Source organism: Ambystoma mexicanum, chromosome 10 (genome assembly GCF_040938575.1).
Source record: "Ambystoma mexicanum isolate Mex_15411 chromosome 10, UKY_AmexF1_1, whole genome shotgun sequence".
In the NCBI taxonomy this organism is placed as follows: domain Eukaryota; kingdom Metazoa; phylum Chordata; class Amphibia; order Caudata; family Ambystomatidae; genus Ambystoma; species Ambystoma mexicanum.
The window spans coordinates 60,021,743-60,038,020 of NC_090932.1; the positions used below are offsets into that span (position 1 = coordinate 60,021,743).

General features: G+C 47.0%; 1 protein-coding gene across 7 annotated transcripts in view; it reads left to right on the plus strand.

Annotated features, from left to right (window-relative positions):
* The window catches only part of TNK2 (tyrosine kinase non receptor 2), a 503,525-nt gene that overhangs the window by 460,203 nt on the left and 27,044 nt on the right, over positions 1 to 16,278 (plus strand). For all 7 annotated transcript variants that reach the window (XM_069617503.1, XM_069617505.1, XM_069617507.1 and 4 more), the window contains 2 exons: positions 3,169 to 4,616; positions 13,208 to 13,303. In XM_069617503.1, coding sequence (XP_069473604.1) covers positions 3,169 to 4,616; positions 13,208 to 13,303 — 1,544 coding nt within the window. The remainder of the gene's footprint in view (positions 1 to 3,168; positions 4,617 to 13,207; positions 13,304 to 16,278) is intronic.

Sequence of the window (16,278 nt, forward strand, 5' to 3'; positions counted from 1 at the left end):
CAACCAGTGGTAGAAGTGTACCCGAAAAAAGTAGCGGAACTGTGGTCTCGGCAGGGGAGAGGGTAGGTGGAAGCCTAGTGCAACATGTGGCAAGGTGTTGCGGCCAGGGCATTGCAATAGTCTAAGTGACTAGTAACTAAGGCTCCTAACTGAAGCCCCACGCGTCTGGGGATGCTGTTGGTACTCTTGTTCAGGGGAGAATTTCCTAGCATTTCGGTGCAGGACTGCCCTGGCGGGTGGGACCAGACTGACATGTAAATCGATATTTCTCCGGTTGTAGACCCTCCTGAGTGGAAGAAATTCCATAGAACCGTTTATTGGGCCCATGTTCATTCTCAGTAGAGGGGCTCTCGCTCTCCTATGTAACCTTTTAAAACTTGGGGATTCACCCTAAGTAACCAAGGGTAATCCAGACGTGGACCCCTTGCTCACTGTGTCTTCGAGAGGCTCAGCTTCACCTCACTGATGAGGCCCGACTAGGCCGAAACACTTGTCTGGGGTGGCTGATGGTACTTTTGTTCATAGAATTTCCTAGCATTTCGGTGCTGGACTGCCCTGGTGGGCAGGTACAGACTGATATGCAAATGGGTATTTCTTCTTTGTGAAGGGTGCAGTGAGCTAGAACGTGGCTGTAGACCCTCCTGAGTGGAAGAGATTCCATGGAACAGGGTATTCCATGGAACAGGTATGGTACTTTTGTTCATAGAATTTCCTAGCATTTCGGTGCTGGACTGCCCTGGTGGGCAGGTACAGACTGATATGCAAATGGGTATTTCTTCTTTGTGAAGGGTGCAGTGAGCTAGAACGTGGCTGTAGACCCTCCTGAGTGGAAGAAATTCCATGGAACAGGGTATTTGATCCATGTTCATTCTCAGTAGAGGGGCTCCCACACACCTTTGTTTACTATCCCAGGCATTCTTCCTTTCAAAGGTTTGATAGTCATTCATGGGAGCTGCATAATTGAAACCATTCAGGGCATCTTAAATGGAGAAGGGAAGAGGATAGATTTAGGCTTGCATTGCAGAAACCCTAGTCATGCACAGGCCAAACCTGGTCTTGGCCACACCTGCCTCGCCAGCAGTGATAATGACCATATACGGCTACATCCATTTTCTTTTACAAAATGGAAACCAAGTTTAGCTGTGGAACTCGTACAGGATTATTAGTGCAAGAATGCCATCCAGAGTCTCTGCGCCTGGGAATAGGCTATGCTCTTAAATGTTATTGGAGTTGCAAAAGCATTGAAACAAAATATTGCTTTCACCTAGATGAGGGCTACACGCATCCACAGAAATGCAGTGTGCAAAGGGGCAGGGTACCCCTCCGTTAGACACTTCAGGTCTATTGTGGGGCCCTACAATGCATAGTTGTGCCCCTAGCGGAGCCTTAAAGTAGGACTCATTGGAGGGAACAATCAGTGAACCAATTCAGGAAAAGCAAAAATTGAAGGGGGCCTTGCGGCCAAGCCTCTGCCCAACATAGTGCCCAGTTATTGCCCACTGTGCTGGTATGGAAGGTGTGATGTGCCATGTTTTAGACTGGATCATAGCTCTTCCAGCTTAGCCGATCAGGAGACAAAAGTTTCTGAGGCTGGGGACCGATGATCTCTATGATCTCTACGTGCACCAGGAAGCAGCCGCATGCACATTGCAGGTATTGCTGATCTCCAGTCCATTCATCTTTTAGAGGAGGGCTCTGTAACCTTTGGCTTGCCAGTTGTTTCGGACGACTACTCCCATGCTATCTAGCTATCGACTATGCTGCTTAGCGATGATGGGAGTTGTAGTCCAAAACATCTGGAGAGCCAAAGGTTGCACACCCCTGTTTTAGAGGCACCAACAGCTCAGGACATTACAGCTCCCCTTATTGGCCACTGTGCCTCTGCCCCCATACCTTGCAAGCCTAGATTCCAGACGCTGCCTGTAGACTGTACCTCCCACTGGGAAACTGCTCGATATCTCTTTACGTGTGGATTGGTTTTTACTTCCTTGAGCTTAGACCACCCTCACCAGCGTGGACTTTGCTTTCTTATTAATCTCTAACAGTTTGCAGTGGTGTGCATTGCTTTGCCTGCGACTCTGTGTGTAGTCTGACACGTTAGATGTTCATCAATGTAATCCTGCCTGCCTCAGAGGCAGCTGAGTGGAGAATCTGGCGAGGGTCATGACGCTAAGCTTTGCATGCACGGGGCCACATTGCATTGCTGGAATGCGCTCCGATTCCCGCAGACAGATGTGTAGACCACATTTTAGCAGTCCATTGGTTTTTTACTGAATGTATAAAGTGGCTCACGTGGTCTACAGAATGCCATGTAGCTGTCATAGTGACGTGTTGTGGTGTCCTTAAACATTGTCTTGGATTCAGAGCAGTGGGGAAACTACAGCTGAGGTGTATGTCCATTGCACGATGTGTCTGGAAAAGCTCAGAGTTTGTGTCCCACAAATATGGGATCAGTTAAAGGTCCCCGGCTTTGTGTCTCCAACAGAAATGCTGGGTTAGTACATATATGTTAAAATTAAACAACCTATAAACCTATGTCCCAATGGGTCAGCTTACTCTTAACTAGACAGTCACCTGTGTTCTCCTGCCCAGTGTATTTAATGCTCCTAATTTTAGGAAGTGTAGCTTCCGGCCCAAGCAATTTTGGAAAATGTGTTTCCTTATCCATGTCATCCCAGGTAACACCAGTGTGCAGGCATTGGCATTTGGGAAGGAATGCCACTGTGGTTACAGGCGCGGGCTGCAAAACATCTGAATTCCAGAAGGTGACATGCCCCCTTCCCCCACCTTGTAGAAACCTCGCCCCTTGTTGGGAGTAAGGAGGCTAAGGAAGGGACTGCTAACAAATCAGATGTTCTCTTCTATTTACTCCTGGCACTGCCCCTGAGCATGGCTAACATATTTTTATTGTCCTGTGCCACTACTAGCATCAACCTGCTGAGAAATCAGGAAATGCGAGCTTCTGGAGATGAATTCAAAAGCTTGAATCGGGGGTTAGTTTGTATTTCAGTGCACTTGAGCCGAGGGGTGGTACATTGGGGAAGAGGGACGTCTTTCACGATGTTGGTTTCCCTCAGTTGGCTAAGATACTCCAATTAGCAGTATGTTCTAAATAAAGTTTATCCTCACGCTGGCGCCACCTTAATGCATCTCCTGTTTGTGTTGCAGGGCCCTCATATGACCCAGTGAGTGAGGAAGAGGACGCTATCTCATCAGGGCTGAAGAAGCTTTACCTGAAGAAGCAGAACCCTGTGAAGGGGCTCAAGCTCATCAAGCCTTCTGCGCGGGTGGCCGGAACCAAGATTGTTGACCGGCAGCCATGTGGCACCAGGAGCCCTGGTTTCCTCTCAACTGAAGTGACGTTGATCGACTTTGGTGAGGAGATTAGCCCTTTGACACCATCTACCCCTTCCCCAGTTGCAGAACTTACTGCGCCCTCATTGGCAAAGTTGGCCATGGAGGCCTTCTCCCTGCTGGACAACACCCCACCTCAGAGTCCCTCCAGGTCCCTGCCGCGGCCCCTGCATCCAACCCCAGTGGTGGATTGGGACTCCAAGCCCTTGCCCCCGCCGCCGGCTTACGACGATGTGGCCCAGGATGAGGACGATTTTGAAGTATGTTCTATAAACAGTTCGGATGTTATTTTGATCCAGAGGTCCAAGTATGGGCTAGTAGATGCCCATAATGCCAAGGAAAAGGGGGAGATGAACTATGCATTTGTGCCGGAGGGTGAGCAGGTTGGGGGTAAGGCTAAAGTGGAAGACAACCTGTTCCTCCCTCCCAAGGAGGTGAAACAGGCCAGCTTTTCACAAACGTCAGAAATCTTTGAGGAACTCCAGCAAGAATGTATGAAACGTCTCAATGTACCTCTGACGTCTTCCCTGGCGTCTTCGCCCAGCCCAAGTTCCTCCATGGTGAACGTCACCCTGACGTTATCGGAGGACAAACCTCTCATCCCGCCTCGTATACCCATCCCACCAAGGCCCATCAAAAGGAACGAGCATGGGCGCTGGTCAGGGGAGCTGTCCCCAGCCTCCTTTGGAGATGAGGCCCGGCCGCCCCAGATCCCTCCCAGGGACCCCTTATCTCAGCCCTCTTCGAGGACGCCCAGCCCTATGCCTCTGCAAGTAGGCTCTCCACAGCAAAGGATAAACCTCCTCTCCTCCATGTCTGTGGGCGCATACCTCTCAACATCGCCTGGGAAGCCCATGCCCACCACTCAGAGCTTTGCTTCTGACCCAAAGTACGCCACGCCGAAAGTCATCCAGGCCCAGGGCAGGGACTGTGCCAAAGGGCCATGCATCCTGCCAATCGTGAAAGACGGCAAGAAAGTCAGCAACACCCACTACTACCTGCTTCCCGAGCGGCCACCATACCTGGATAAGTATGAGAAATTCTTCAAGGAGGCCAAGACTTCCGACGAGACTGTCCCGGTTGCCCGGACCATAACCACTGCAACAGTCCGACCAATGATTCAGCAGACAGACTTTAAAGCAAACTTTTCATCCAATAACAGCAACTCCGGCTTCAAGTGTCCGGGGAAGTCCTTGCACAGCCTGCAGAAAATTGTTTACGATGGGCCTGATGGGTTCAAACCCTCTGAAAAAATCGGATTGGTAAGTGCAGTTGCCCTCTCTACTCCACTCGTGCTAGGCTTTTGTGCATGCTAAGTGCAGTTGTCCTCTCTACTCCCTCCCACTAGGCTTTTGTGAATGCTAAGTGCAGTTGTCCTCTCTACTCCACTCCTGCTATGCTTTTGTGCATGCTCAGTACAGTTGTCCTCTACTCCACTCCTGCTAGGCTTTTGTGAATTCTAAGTGCAGTTGCCCTCTCTACTCCACTCATGCTAGGCTTTTGTGAATGCTAAGTGCATTTGTCCTCTCTACTCCATTCAGTCAATGCTTTTGTACATGGTAAGTGCAGTTTTCCTCTCTATTCCACTCTTGCTAGGCTTTTGTGAATGGCGAGTGCAGTTGTCCTCTCTACTCCACTCCCGCTAGGCTTTTGTGAATGGTAAGTGCAGTTGTCCCCCCCCTACTCCACTTGTGCTAGGCTCTTGAGAATGGTAAGTGCAGTTGTCCTCTCTACTTCACTCCTGCTAGGCTTTTGTGAATGCTAAGTGCAGTTGCCCTCTCTACTCCACTAATGCTAGGCTTTTGTGAATGCTAAGTGCAGTTGTCCTCGCTACTCCCTCCCACTAGACTTTTTTGCATGGTAAGTGCAGTTGTCCTCTCTACTTCACTCCTGTTATGCTTTTGTGCGTGCTCAGTACAGTTGTCCTCTACTCCATTCCTGTATGCTTTTGTGCATGGTAAGTGCAGTTGTCCTCTATGCTCCACTCGTGCTAGGCATTTGTGAATGGTAAGTGCAACTGTCCCATCTATGCCACTCCCACTATTCTTCTGAGCATGGTAAGTACAGTTGCCGTCTCTACTCCACTCTCGCTAGGCTTTTGTGCATGCTAAGTGCAGTTGCTCTCTACTCCACTCCCGCTAGGCTTTTGTGCATGGTAAGTGCAGTTGTCCTCTCTACTCCACTCCCGCTAGGCTTTTGTGCATGGTAAGTGCAGTTGTCCTCTCTACTCCACCCCGGCTAGGCTTTTGTGCATGGTAAGTGCAGTTGTCCTCTCTACTCCACTCCTGCTAGGCTTTAGTTAATGGTAAGTGCAGTTGTCCTCTCTACTCCACCCCCGCTAGGCTTTTGTGCATCGTAAGTGCAGTTGTCCTCTCTACTCCACTCCTGCTAGGCTTTAGTTAATGGTAAGTGCAGTTGTCCTCTCTACTCCACTCCAGCTAGGCTTTTGTGAATGGTAAGTGCAGTTGTCCTCTCTACTCCACTCCTGCTAGGCTTTTGTGAATGCTAAGTGCAGTTGTTCTCTCTACTCCACTCCTACTAGGCTTTAGGGAATGGTAAGTGCAGTTGTCCTCTCTACTCCACTCCTGCTAGGCTTTTGTGAATGCTAAGTGCAGTTGTCCTCGTTACTCCACTCCCGGTAGGCGGTTGTGAATGGTAAGTGCAGTTGTCCTCTCTACTCCACTCCTACTAGGCTTTTGTGCATGGCAAGTGCAGTTGCCCTCTTTACTCCACTTGTGCTTGGCTTTCTTGAATGCTAAGGGCAAGTGTCCTCTCCACTCCCGCTAGGCACTTGTGCATGCTAAGTGCAGTTGACCTCTCTACTCCACTCATGCTAGGTTTTTGTGAATGCTAAATGCAGTAATCCTCACTGCTCCTCTGGTGCTGGGCTTTTGTGCATGGTAAGTGCAGTTGTCCTCTCTACTCCAGTTCAGCAAGGGTTTTGAGAATGTCAGCTCTTACCCAGGATAACCTTACCTGGTCTAGTCCTGGGTTTCCCTTTTACAGAACAGTTAAATCTATTTCTTTTGTCCGGTTGATTCAATTGAAATGAACCTAGACTACAACTCCCAGAATACATTAGGTTAATTGAAAGCCCTTAACAGAATGTATGTAACAGATTCTTTTATATAGTAGTTACAGTAGAAGGCCATTTGCTCCTTACACATGATAAATACATATAGTGGAGGCAGTCCCTGTGCTGCATACCTTTACAAGTTACAATGATTGAAATCTAGACAGATGGTGATGGGATAAGGAACACAAACGGGGGACATTGTCAGGAGAATAAACATAAATAGAATAGACATTTAGACAGAATGTACAGAAGTGACGCGTATGGGTAAGGCCGTCTGGGGCGGGAATCAGTGAAGTTTGAGGGAAGCCCCATCGCTGCTCACGGAGTGGACTTTCAGCCTGGTCCTGTTTGATTTATGTATTTGTTCATTGTTGGTGTTTTGTGGAATACTACATGTATATTGGATACTTTAGAGTGCAGTGCTAGCAAGATAAAGGGGTTGGGCAGTGGAGATTTCGGGAGGTGAGCAGGAAGGAAAGGTGTCAGAAAACTAGACCAGTTTTGAAGGCCATAAATTTGCTAAACGACCATTACGTTTGCTTCGGGAAATCTTGAGTATTTTATTTTTACGCATGCTTATGTAAGCGCTATGTCGCGGGGGAATGCTATATCGGGCAACAGCTATTTCTGATCTGCGTGCTACGCAATGGTGGATGCAATACCTATCTAGAACATTATTTAAGTTAGTGGAACTTCGGCTAAAGGGCAATCAAAGTGAAAAAGCAAACCTATCCAGGCATGGCAAAGAGATTAAAGTATATAGTAAAAGTCTTGTTGGGTAATAGGAGGCCATCTCACTCTGGACAGGGTGTACGCGATCTCTGTGTATCCCTCCTTACAGGTTTTCAACTTTTTGATTAGGTTGGTTTGTCTAGGTTAGAGGTCTGCAACCGTTGGCTCTCCAGGTGTTTTGGACTACAACACCCATCAGCCCCTTGCAGCAGAGTCAATGGTGAGTTGCATTGGGAGTTGTAGTCTAACACATCTGGAGAACCAAAGGTTGTAGACCCCTGGCGTCGGTTGTAATGTAAGGTCACGGGGGAAGACATTACATAGTTCTGCTGCATTGGCTGCCAGGCTTTTCATTCAGAATTTACTCCACCTAAGGTGAATCTGAGTGATCTTTTTTGCCTGCTCCCGTACAGAGGGCTCTCCTTGGGCTGATATCTGAATGAATTTCGGCAAGTATTTGGGCCTGAATTGCGTGCCGCTTTCCTAGCGATGCTGGTGATTGTGAAGCCAATTTGATGTTGGACCGGTAGCCAGTAGAATGATTGGTAGGGCTTTGGAGATGTGGTCCTATTTCCTGAGACCAAAGATCTGTTGTGCCATCTTTCCTGGGGAGACTCTGGAATTGTTTTTGCAGACATAAAGCTGAGTTATCACCAGGACTTGAATGGCCTGCATTTTGTAGTTCATGCAAAAGGCAGGGCGGATCCTTCAGAGCAGGATGAAGAAGAAATTGCGCTTACTGACTGTGGCAGAGATTTGTTGCCAAAAGGAGAGCTCCCGATCGACTGTGACACAGTTTTCTTGCTTTCTTTGCAGTAGGACAGGGGACAAAGCCCATTTTTTGGGCCAGATGCTGCCAATCACTTTGGCTTGATCCGGCCTACACAGTATTTCAGACTTCACAGAGTTGAGAGGGAGGCGACTTTCTAGCACGTGGTGGGAAGGCAATCCATGATGTTTGAAACAACTGTTGCATTGCTTGTGTCCATGTGAGTGATGACATGGGTGGTGTCCACGTACATATTGAACTTCATTTTGAAGTGGTCCAGGAGCATAGTTTGAGGGTGGGTTAGAGGATACACTTTATATAGTGCGAGGACATGAGTGGAGTCCGATAGAACTCCACAAGCTGGTGTGGTAGACATAGAGGTTAAGTACCCCCATTTCACTTTGGCCGACCAGTCTTTGTGAGAGGATGTAATCCATTTTATGGCTGTGTAAGGTTTTAGTCTGTATATTAAGGTGGAATGCTGCAGAGCAGGGTTCCAAATTCAGGGGATCTGGGAGATATTTAGCTCCTGCTTATTGCTTAGAAGAGCCTGGTTATTTTCAAGCCAACATTTACCAGGAGCTACCTTTGGTTCCCCAGGCCAACTGATGCCGAACCAATACAACTATGTGATCTAAACTCTGTGTATTTGGGACAATCCATAAATCAACACAGGATACATCTCTATGGCATTTGAAGCATAAGGGGTCATAAATAAGGGATATATTATTTGTTTGCATTTTATGTGAAAGTTAGATTTGCGTAACGCTGTGTACTGGGGCCAAGAGGATAGCTCACGGGCAACACATTTTTCTTGGAAGCAAGACAACGCAGACCAACACAGGTTGGAATCCCGGTCCTGCGCGTAGTTTGGTCCCAGTATTTTGCGCGTTATAAAAGATTAATGAATGAATTACTAGCTCCGCATTCCGCAGTTGTAGCTTCTGGTGACTGGTTACTGCCTGCTACCCTGGAATTGCTTGTAACTCCTGCTTTATCCAATCTTAATTTAGAGCCCTTCACAGTATTGTACACTTCAACTAGATCGAGCAGGATGATGGGGATGAGTTGGTTGACATCTAGGCTGAAAAGGGTACCTTCTCTGGTGTCAAAGGGCAGGGTCCGTACTCCTGTCTGTGCTGAAACTAGATTACTTGTCATGGAATAACTTGCAGCTGCTTTGTACCACATTTAATAGGTTTCACCTCAAATGGAAGATTTGAAATGGCTTGAGACTTAGCCTGGGAGTTGTGGGGGTCTACATATGCTTTTTATTAAGGAGCGGAGTGATCTAAGCCTCTTTCAGGGAGGCCGGCATACGCCCAGTGGATAGGGAAGCATTAACAGATGTGAGTGAGGTACCCATTGAAGGTTTTTAAGAGATTTGAGAGATGAGAGAGAGAGTGAAAGAGAGACCGAGAGACCTTGGATTGATGTAAAAACAAGGAGCAGAAATGTGTAGATGGATTGATTTTTCATAGAGAGCTATCCAGAATGAGGACAATATATTTTGGCAGGACACAGTCTAGATAGATTGTAGTAAGTGCAAATGGCAAAGTTAAGAACATCCTTATAAAGGGACTGAAAGGTTAGAGGGGATGGCTTAGACGTATCAGTCGTCAAGTTTGCCGAGTACTGGTGTAAATAGAAATGTTTTGCTGAGTGGAGAGTGAGGTGCTATGGCTCTTCCTGATGCTTAGAAGGTTGATCTTGGCCACAGTGTCTGTGGCCAGGTGGACATGGTTACGTTTAAGATCACTAGAGAAGAGGACCCTCGGGTTGAAACCATGGGTGGTGGAGTGAATAGGTCAGTGGGAAAGGAGATAGGGGATGAGAGATTGGGTTTGGCATTGGATGCCAGGAGAAAGATTACCTCCGACTTGGAGGAGTTTTGCAACAAGTAGCATAGAGCCATCCAGTGACCAGTGGCAGAGAGGCAGTTTGTGATGCGTTCAAAGATGCTACTGGATAAAAGAGAGACTGATCTGTTTGTCGTTAGTAAAGATATGGTAGTAAAAGCGAAGGATGAAATGAGATTGCCCATGGAGAAGGTGAAGAGGATTTGGCTCGGGACTCTCACTTGTGGGTCACCCCCCATGTGGGGGCTGGTGGAGGAGGTGTTCCAAGAAATGGAGAATGAGTGGCCAGAGAGAGATTGGAAGCCACCCAGTTAACTATGTTGTCCTTGGTGCTGAGGGAGAGGTGCTCCACAGTGTCAAAGGCAGCGGAACTATCCCATAGGATGAGGATGGAGTAAAGGTGAAAGTGATGAGCTGTGGTTAGGAAGCTGGTGACGAGTGCGAGACCAGTTTTGGTGCAGCGTTTAGTCTGAAATCCAGCTTGGACAGGTTTCCGTAATGCATATATTGCAACATAATTAATGATACAAGTAAAGATGGCTCTTTTGAGGATTTCTGAATGGTGTGGCGTAAGAGACAGGTCTGTAGAAAGGATTCTTGTGGGCGATAGTGAGATTTTTATTACCCAGTTATTACATCAGTGTTAAACATTATTGGGTGAACCGTTTTATTTCTCCTGATAGCCAATCCTTTCTCATCATATTTCTCATCATATTGTTAGAGTGAAGTTTCAGTGGTAAAAACATGCAGCCATTTCTAAAAACCCACTTGCCCCCTCAATTCTCTACATACACAAAGCACACAGTTTCCTACTTGACAGGAGTCAGTTGTCACTATCCAATGGCTACTGTACATTGTGATGCCTCATTAAACTGGTCCTAGAATATGTTATGAAGGTTGATTAGTGGGAGAAGAAACATTTATGACCCAGCTGTGGTCCTCAGCTGCTCGATGGCTGGGGACATTGATGGCTGACGCCAGAGAAGGAAGGGGTTGAAGCAGCAGGCTGGATAGTGACACTTGAAGGGAGCAGCCAGTTCAGTATAGAAATCTGCAAAGGAGTGTAGTTGATACAGTGATTGCATGCTGGTAGAGGAAGCAAGTGCTGGAGTGAGCTTGGAGGGAGGATCTGACTTGATCAAGATCGGATACTAAGCAATCAGGTTTGGATTGTCCTTTGATGATATTTGAGGGAGGGTGGCACAAGAGTTATGGGAATGGAGCTGGTGAATGGGATCAGAGAATGGTCCCATGTGGAAGCATCGATGGAAAGTGCAGAGAATTTAAGATTGGGGGATGAGATGTGATGTAGGGAGTTTCCAGGAGTAAGAAGGTTAAAGAGGTTGTGCGGAGAGCGGTCGGGACAGTGGATTCTAGCTCCAGTCATCAGGATTTCATGTTGGATAGGTTAGGTCACCCATTATGACCGGAACATCAAAAAGGAGAGGTTCAAGTAATTGTTTGTCTCTTACGCCTTAACATGCCACCCACAATACTCCTCATTTACGGCCCTCGACATCTTCTCTCATCAGAAGATGTTAAGGGGAGTAAATGTGGATTATAGTGAGTGGCATTTCAAGGCATAAGGGATCAACAAACAACTCTGACTTCTGGGTTTAAAATTGTTTCTTAAACAAAATAAATCGGCCGTGGGTCCATGCTTGTCTGGTAGTAAAAGTGCAGATCAATCGAAACAACCAAAGTGGAGCACTCCAGCTTGCCTAAAGACTCTAGTCCACCCCTAGCTAGCACAGGGTTACGTGTCCTGCCAGTCAATTGAAAATAACACAGTCTGGGTGGGTTTGAGAGGTGCTCTGCACTTCTTTCTTGTCTTGTTGGTCCTTCTTGTTGTTTGGGTCAAGACTTGGTGTCTTTGGTTGTCCCTTCCAAATATCAGCACTCATGGATGTATTTAAAACAAGGCAGCCTAGGCTGCCATATTGCCAGAGGAGCAGCATTTTATTGCAGTTTATTTTCAATTTACGGGTTGTCATTTTTTCCATATAAAGCCAATTTTGTTTCAAGTCTCGCTGATCCACAACACTGCGGGTCATTTGGAGCTCTTGGCAGTCATTCCACTCTGACAACTAAAGTCTTTGGTGGGCAAACTTATATAGTACAGTACATTTAATAATCACCTTAAATCGGCAAATCATACTTAAAGGCGGATAAAGACTTTAAAATTTCTTAGGTGATAGTGTTAGTAAGTGACTTTTCATAGCTAGCTACTGTCGTCAGTATCTTACCATGATTCACAATGAAGGCGGCCAACTACATGGCCACGAGATCCGCCCATCTGGGCTTTTTCAAGGCAAAAACCGTAGTTACAATGTCATGAGGGTGTTTGGCAGAAAACCTTCAGGCGTTCAGTAGGCGTCCCTAATACCAGTGTCTCGTTACTTTGAAAAGCCAACTCATTCCTAGACGTGTACCCTTCTAGATGTGTAAATAGTACATATTCTCTGAATGAATTGTTGTCCTGTATTAGTCCATCAGAGACATTAACAGAATCGCTGCTGTCTTTTTCTGGGCACCCATCGCCTGCGTTCCTGCTTGCCTCTAGTGCCTCATAGCTCTCAGAAACGGGTGCAAATGGTCATGTTTGCATTACGAGCCACCGGTCTGTCAACGAGTCCCGGACTCCTTTCAATAGCAGTAGCTTTGTGGTAGACTCCGGAACTCGGGGTGCGTAGCTGGGTATGGCTTGAATTCTCTGTATATTCTGTGTATGAGGCTGGTACATAGGGACAAGTTGACCATTATCTGCCCGTGGGGTTGCGTGGCGGAATCTCCCGTGTTCGTTCAGCAGTTGGACAGGTGTTCATGTTGAACTGGGTGGACTTGAGGAGTCGTTCTGATTTTGGATTGGAGCGTCTGCATTTTTCTTGCTTGGTGAATTTGTCGGGGTGAGATTTTGCAAAGACTCTTTTGCAATTTGCCTCCAAGTTAGATTTGAATGTCATGGGTTGTGTCAGTAGAGAGTGTTTTTGAAAGGGTCGGATTTCTGACTTGATGGCCATGAAAAGATTTTAGCATGAAGAAATTGGCGGCTTCTTTTTGGGCTGCTTCGATTTGCACTAGTGTCGGGTCCATGTAATGATGTCCCCGCAAAAATATCGCCATGCAAAAAAATCGCTGAAAAATTTTTGTGGGGACATTATTACATGGAACTACCCGCGCTGCCCCTGTCCCCATATATATGATCACCCAAATAATATCGCCACGACTTTTTCCCGGCAATATTATTTACGGCGACCATATATATAGGGATAATATTACCTGATACCCTGGTGTCGTGGTGTGCAGCAAAGGATGCGCACTTGTAGGTGGTGAGAGACTCTTTGAAGGTGTGGGATCTCTGGTACCAATAGGTACAACCTAACTTCACTGTGCTACATCTGTGCTTGTCTTTTGTAGGTCCAGGATATGGTCCATGGTGTTACCACAGAGGAGTGCCAGGCAGCTCTGCAGAACCATGGCTGGAACGTCCAAAAAGCCACCCAGTATCTTAAGGTAAGGGCTCTCCAGGCAAGCGTGAATGGGGCGGGACGCGGGGGGGGGGACTTTGCTGTGCCCTGTCATCATAGTTGAAAGGGGCACATGGGCCAATTCACTTTCCACAGAGGAGGATGGGGATGGGCCAGAGCACTACAAGAGCAACATTGTGGATGGAAACGTAGAAGTGGCAGAAGTCTCCAAATGATGGATTTACCTCAATGCTGCCTTCTGGGAGAAGTGGCCAAGTCTATGTAGCTGAAATAACGATCAGGCTCATCACCCGTTTCTGGTCCAATTTTATTTCCTGAGTCTGTATAAACTAAACACGCTAGACGAGAACGTTATGATAGATTGTGTTATGATGTGCATGTTATGTCATGTTTTGAGAACACTGCCATATTCTCTGCACACAGAGCAGCAGTTGTTGAGTTCACAGTAGGCATCCTTGGTCTTGAGGTTTTCATTGTTGTAAAGAAGCAGTGTTAAATGTTTGTGTCCAGATGTCCTCCAATGAAGCGGTAGTTTCAGAAGATTGGAGGCTGACCATGACGCACTACGCCAGCAAACCTTGTTGCAGTCTCAAAGTTGTGACAATGTGTCCCGGTTCTGTCATCAGGGTGAGGGGATCAGTTTGTGAACCACCCAGGCAATGTCAGAGGGACATGTGTACCATGTCTTTTTGTTGGGTTAAAAGTGCTGCCAGTCTATCTACATTAAAAAGCTGCTGTGGGTGTTCACTGGGGGACCACTCCATGGCAACTGTTTTCAAAACTAAGGGCAAAGAATTAGAAAGCGTCTTATCACACCACCCTTCCTGCACGTATCAGGCGGCAGACATGTGAATATTTTAACGCACTGCCTCTGCCCCCACTTCCTACAGTACTTCTTTCTTCTTCTCTTGAAACGTATTTTTTAAAACGTGCCCTTTGGCCTCCTTCCTGCCACCCCCTGCACTCCTCCACTCGCTACTGGAGCCACTGCTCTTGGTATAGCCGAGTGAGAGTAACCACCCACTTGGCGAGGACAGAGCTGCTGCTGAGTGCGGCTGGGATCCCCCGTTTTCCACCGGTCTCTACTACTTTGCCAAGGAACATCCCCTCTTCCGAGAGAGTCATTGACATACCTGGTCTTTGCTCTGTGCTTTGCATCATAAAGACCCACGCAGCATTTTTTGGTAGTTCGTCTACACGTGGTCATTAACGACATTTGCATGACAATGTACACGTTGTTCCACATAACTTTTACAGACTTTCTATATGTGCACATCTGTAAAGCATTGCTCAGTTTGGAGGTGAGTTTCGGAGAAATGTTTTCCCTTGAGCCTGGTTGTCCGATGCTGTTGAATGTTGTTCTAACTCTTGCAATCCCCCTTCTAGGTGTTGCTCTTGCTAAGGCTCACCCTCTAGCCCCTCACATCACTGGCCACATCCACCCACCCAATTGGCTCTTGAAAGTAACTAGGTTAGGTGCATGTCTTGGATGGAAGAGTTGGCACGTAAGGTGACTAATGAATAGTACGTTCGTAGTAGCCTGTGTTACGGAAATGCACCAATTGATTACTAGTTTTCGGTCTACAGGAGATGAGCCAAGTAACAACCGAAGTAGCCTGTCTTCAGGAATACATCAAGTTATGTTTGCAGTAGCCTGTCCTATTGGAATACACCAAGGGACGATTGGAATAGCTTTCTGGGAGGTGCCAGTAATCTGAGGAAGACCACTGCTTCTAGATTTCTCAATATTTGACATTTTATTTCAAAGAAAATATTCAAATAAAACCTAACTAAACCTACTCTACCAGGGAATTCCCTACCTAGTTTAGGGTGTAAGGGCAAATCTCGTAGGATATGCAAAACTGGACCTCACTCTAAGCAACAAAACAATCCAAACACAGCCTAAAAAACATAGATAAAAAAAAAGACCAAACAACCAGTGTCTTGGAAGACTTCTAACTTGCCTGGGTAGATCGTTTTACTCAGGAATGTCCCTTCAACAACCACCTTGATGCCTCCTGTCGTCCCTCTGGACTCTTTCACGTCCTTTGCGACTCTCTCTCTCACTCACTATTCTCCCCTCTGGCCCAACTCATTCTGCAGGACACACTCTGGATGTCCTGATCTCCTCAGACCTTCCCCTCTCTGTCCCTCTCTCCACTCCTCTCTCCTGGAGTGATCACTTTCTCCTCTCCTCCCACCTCACCCTCCCTCCACCCCAGGCCAAGCCACCTCCAGCACTGCCACCCACCTTCTCGGTCATCCGACCCATGAAGCGCGTGTCAGTTGAGGCTTTCGCCGCCACCTTCTCACCTCCTCCTCCCCTATAGCTGACTCTCACCCTGACACAGCCCTCTCCATGCTCCACTCTGCTATATCTGATACTCTTGATATCCTTGCCCCTGTCATGAGAATCGCCTGAAGTCCAAAGCCAAGTGCAACTCATGGTACGACTCAGACCTCGTCACCCTAAAACACAAGTGCAGGGTGGCCGAGAGGAAATGGCGTGCTTCGTGTACATCCTCTGACAAACTGGCCTGCCGTCTGCTCCAAAGACAATACCGGCTCTCTGTCCTAACCAACTTGTGTTTCCTTTTATTTCAGCATTGCTCTGCTTAACAAGGATCTGGCAACACATTTTCTTGGGCACAACCTTTCTGTGATGTGAAATATTCTTGTAACTCTTTGGGAAAGTCTATTACTAATTCTTGACCAATTACTGGTAATGTTATCTCGCTTATTAGGAGGCACGCAACCTCTCTGTCATGGTTTTAAAGGCAACAATGGGAAAAGAAAGATTTTATTCTTACACGAGCACTTTAACTTGTGCTGAAAACATGTGATACAACTTCCCTTTATCAAAGACTTCCCACGAATGGGAACACCTTCACTCGCTTCAACTTCTATGTGAGTATGATTTCAGCTGGCTACAGTTACTGGCAAGGTAATGTGTGTGCTTTGGAGTACAGAGCTTCACTCACCGTCTCCAAAGTTACGCGT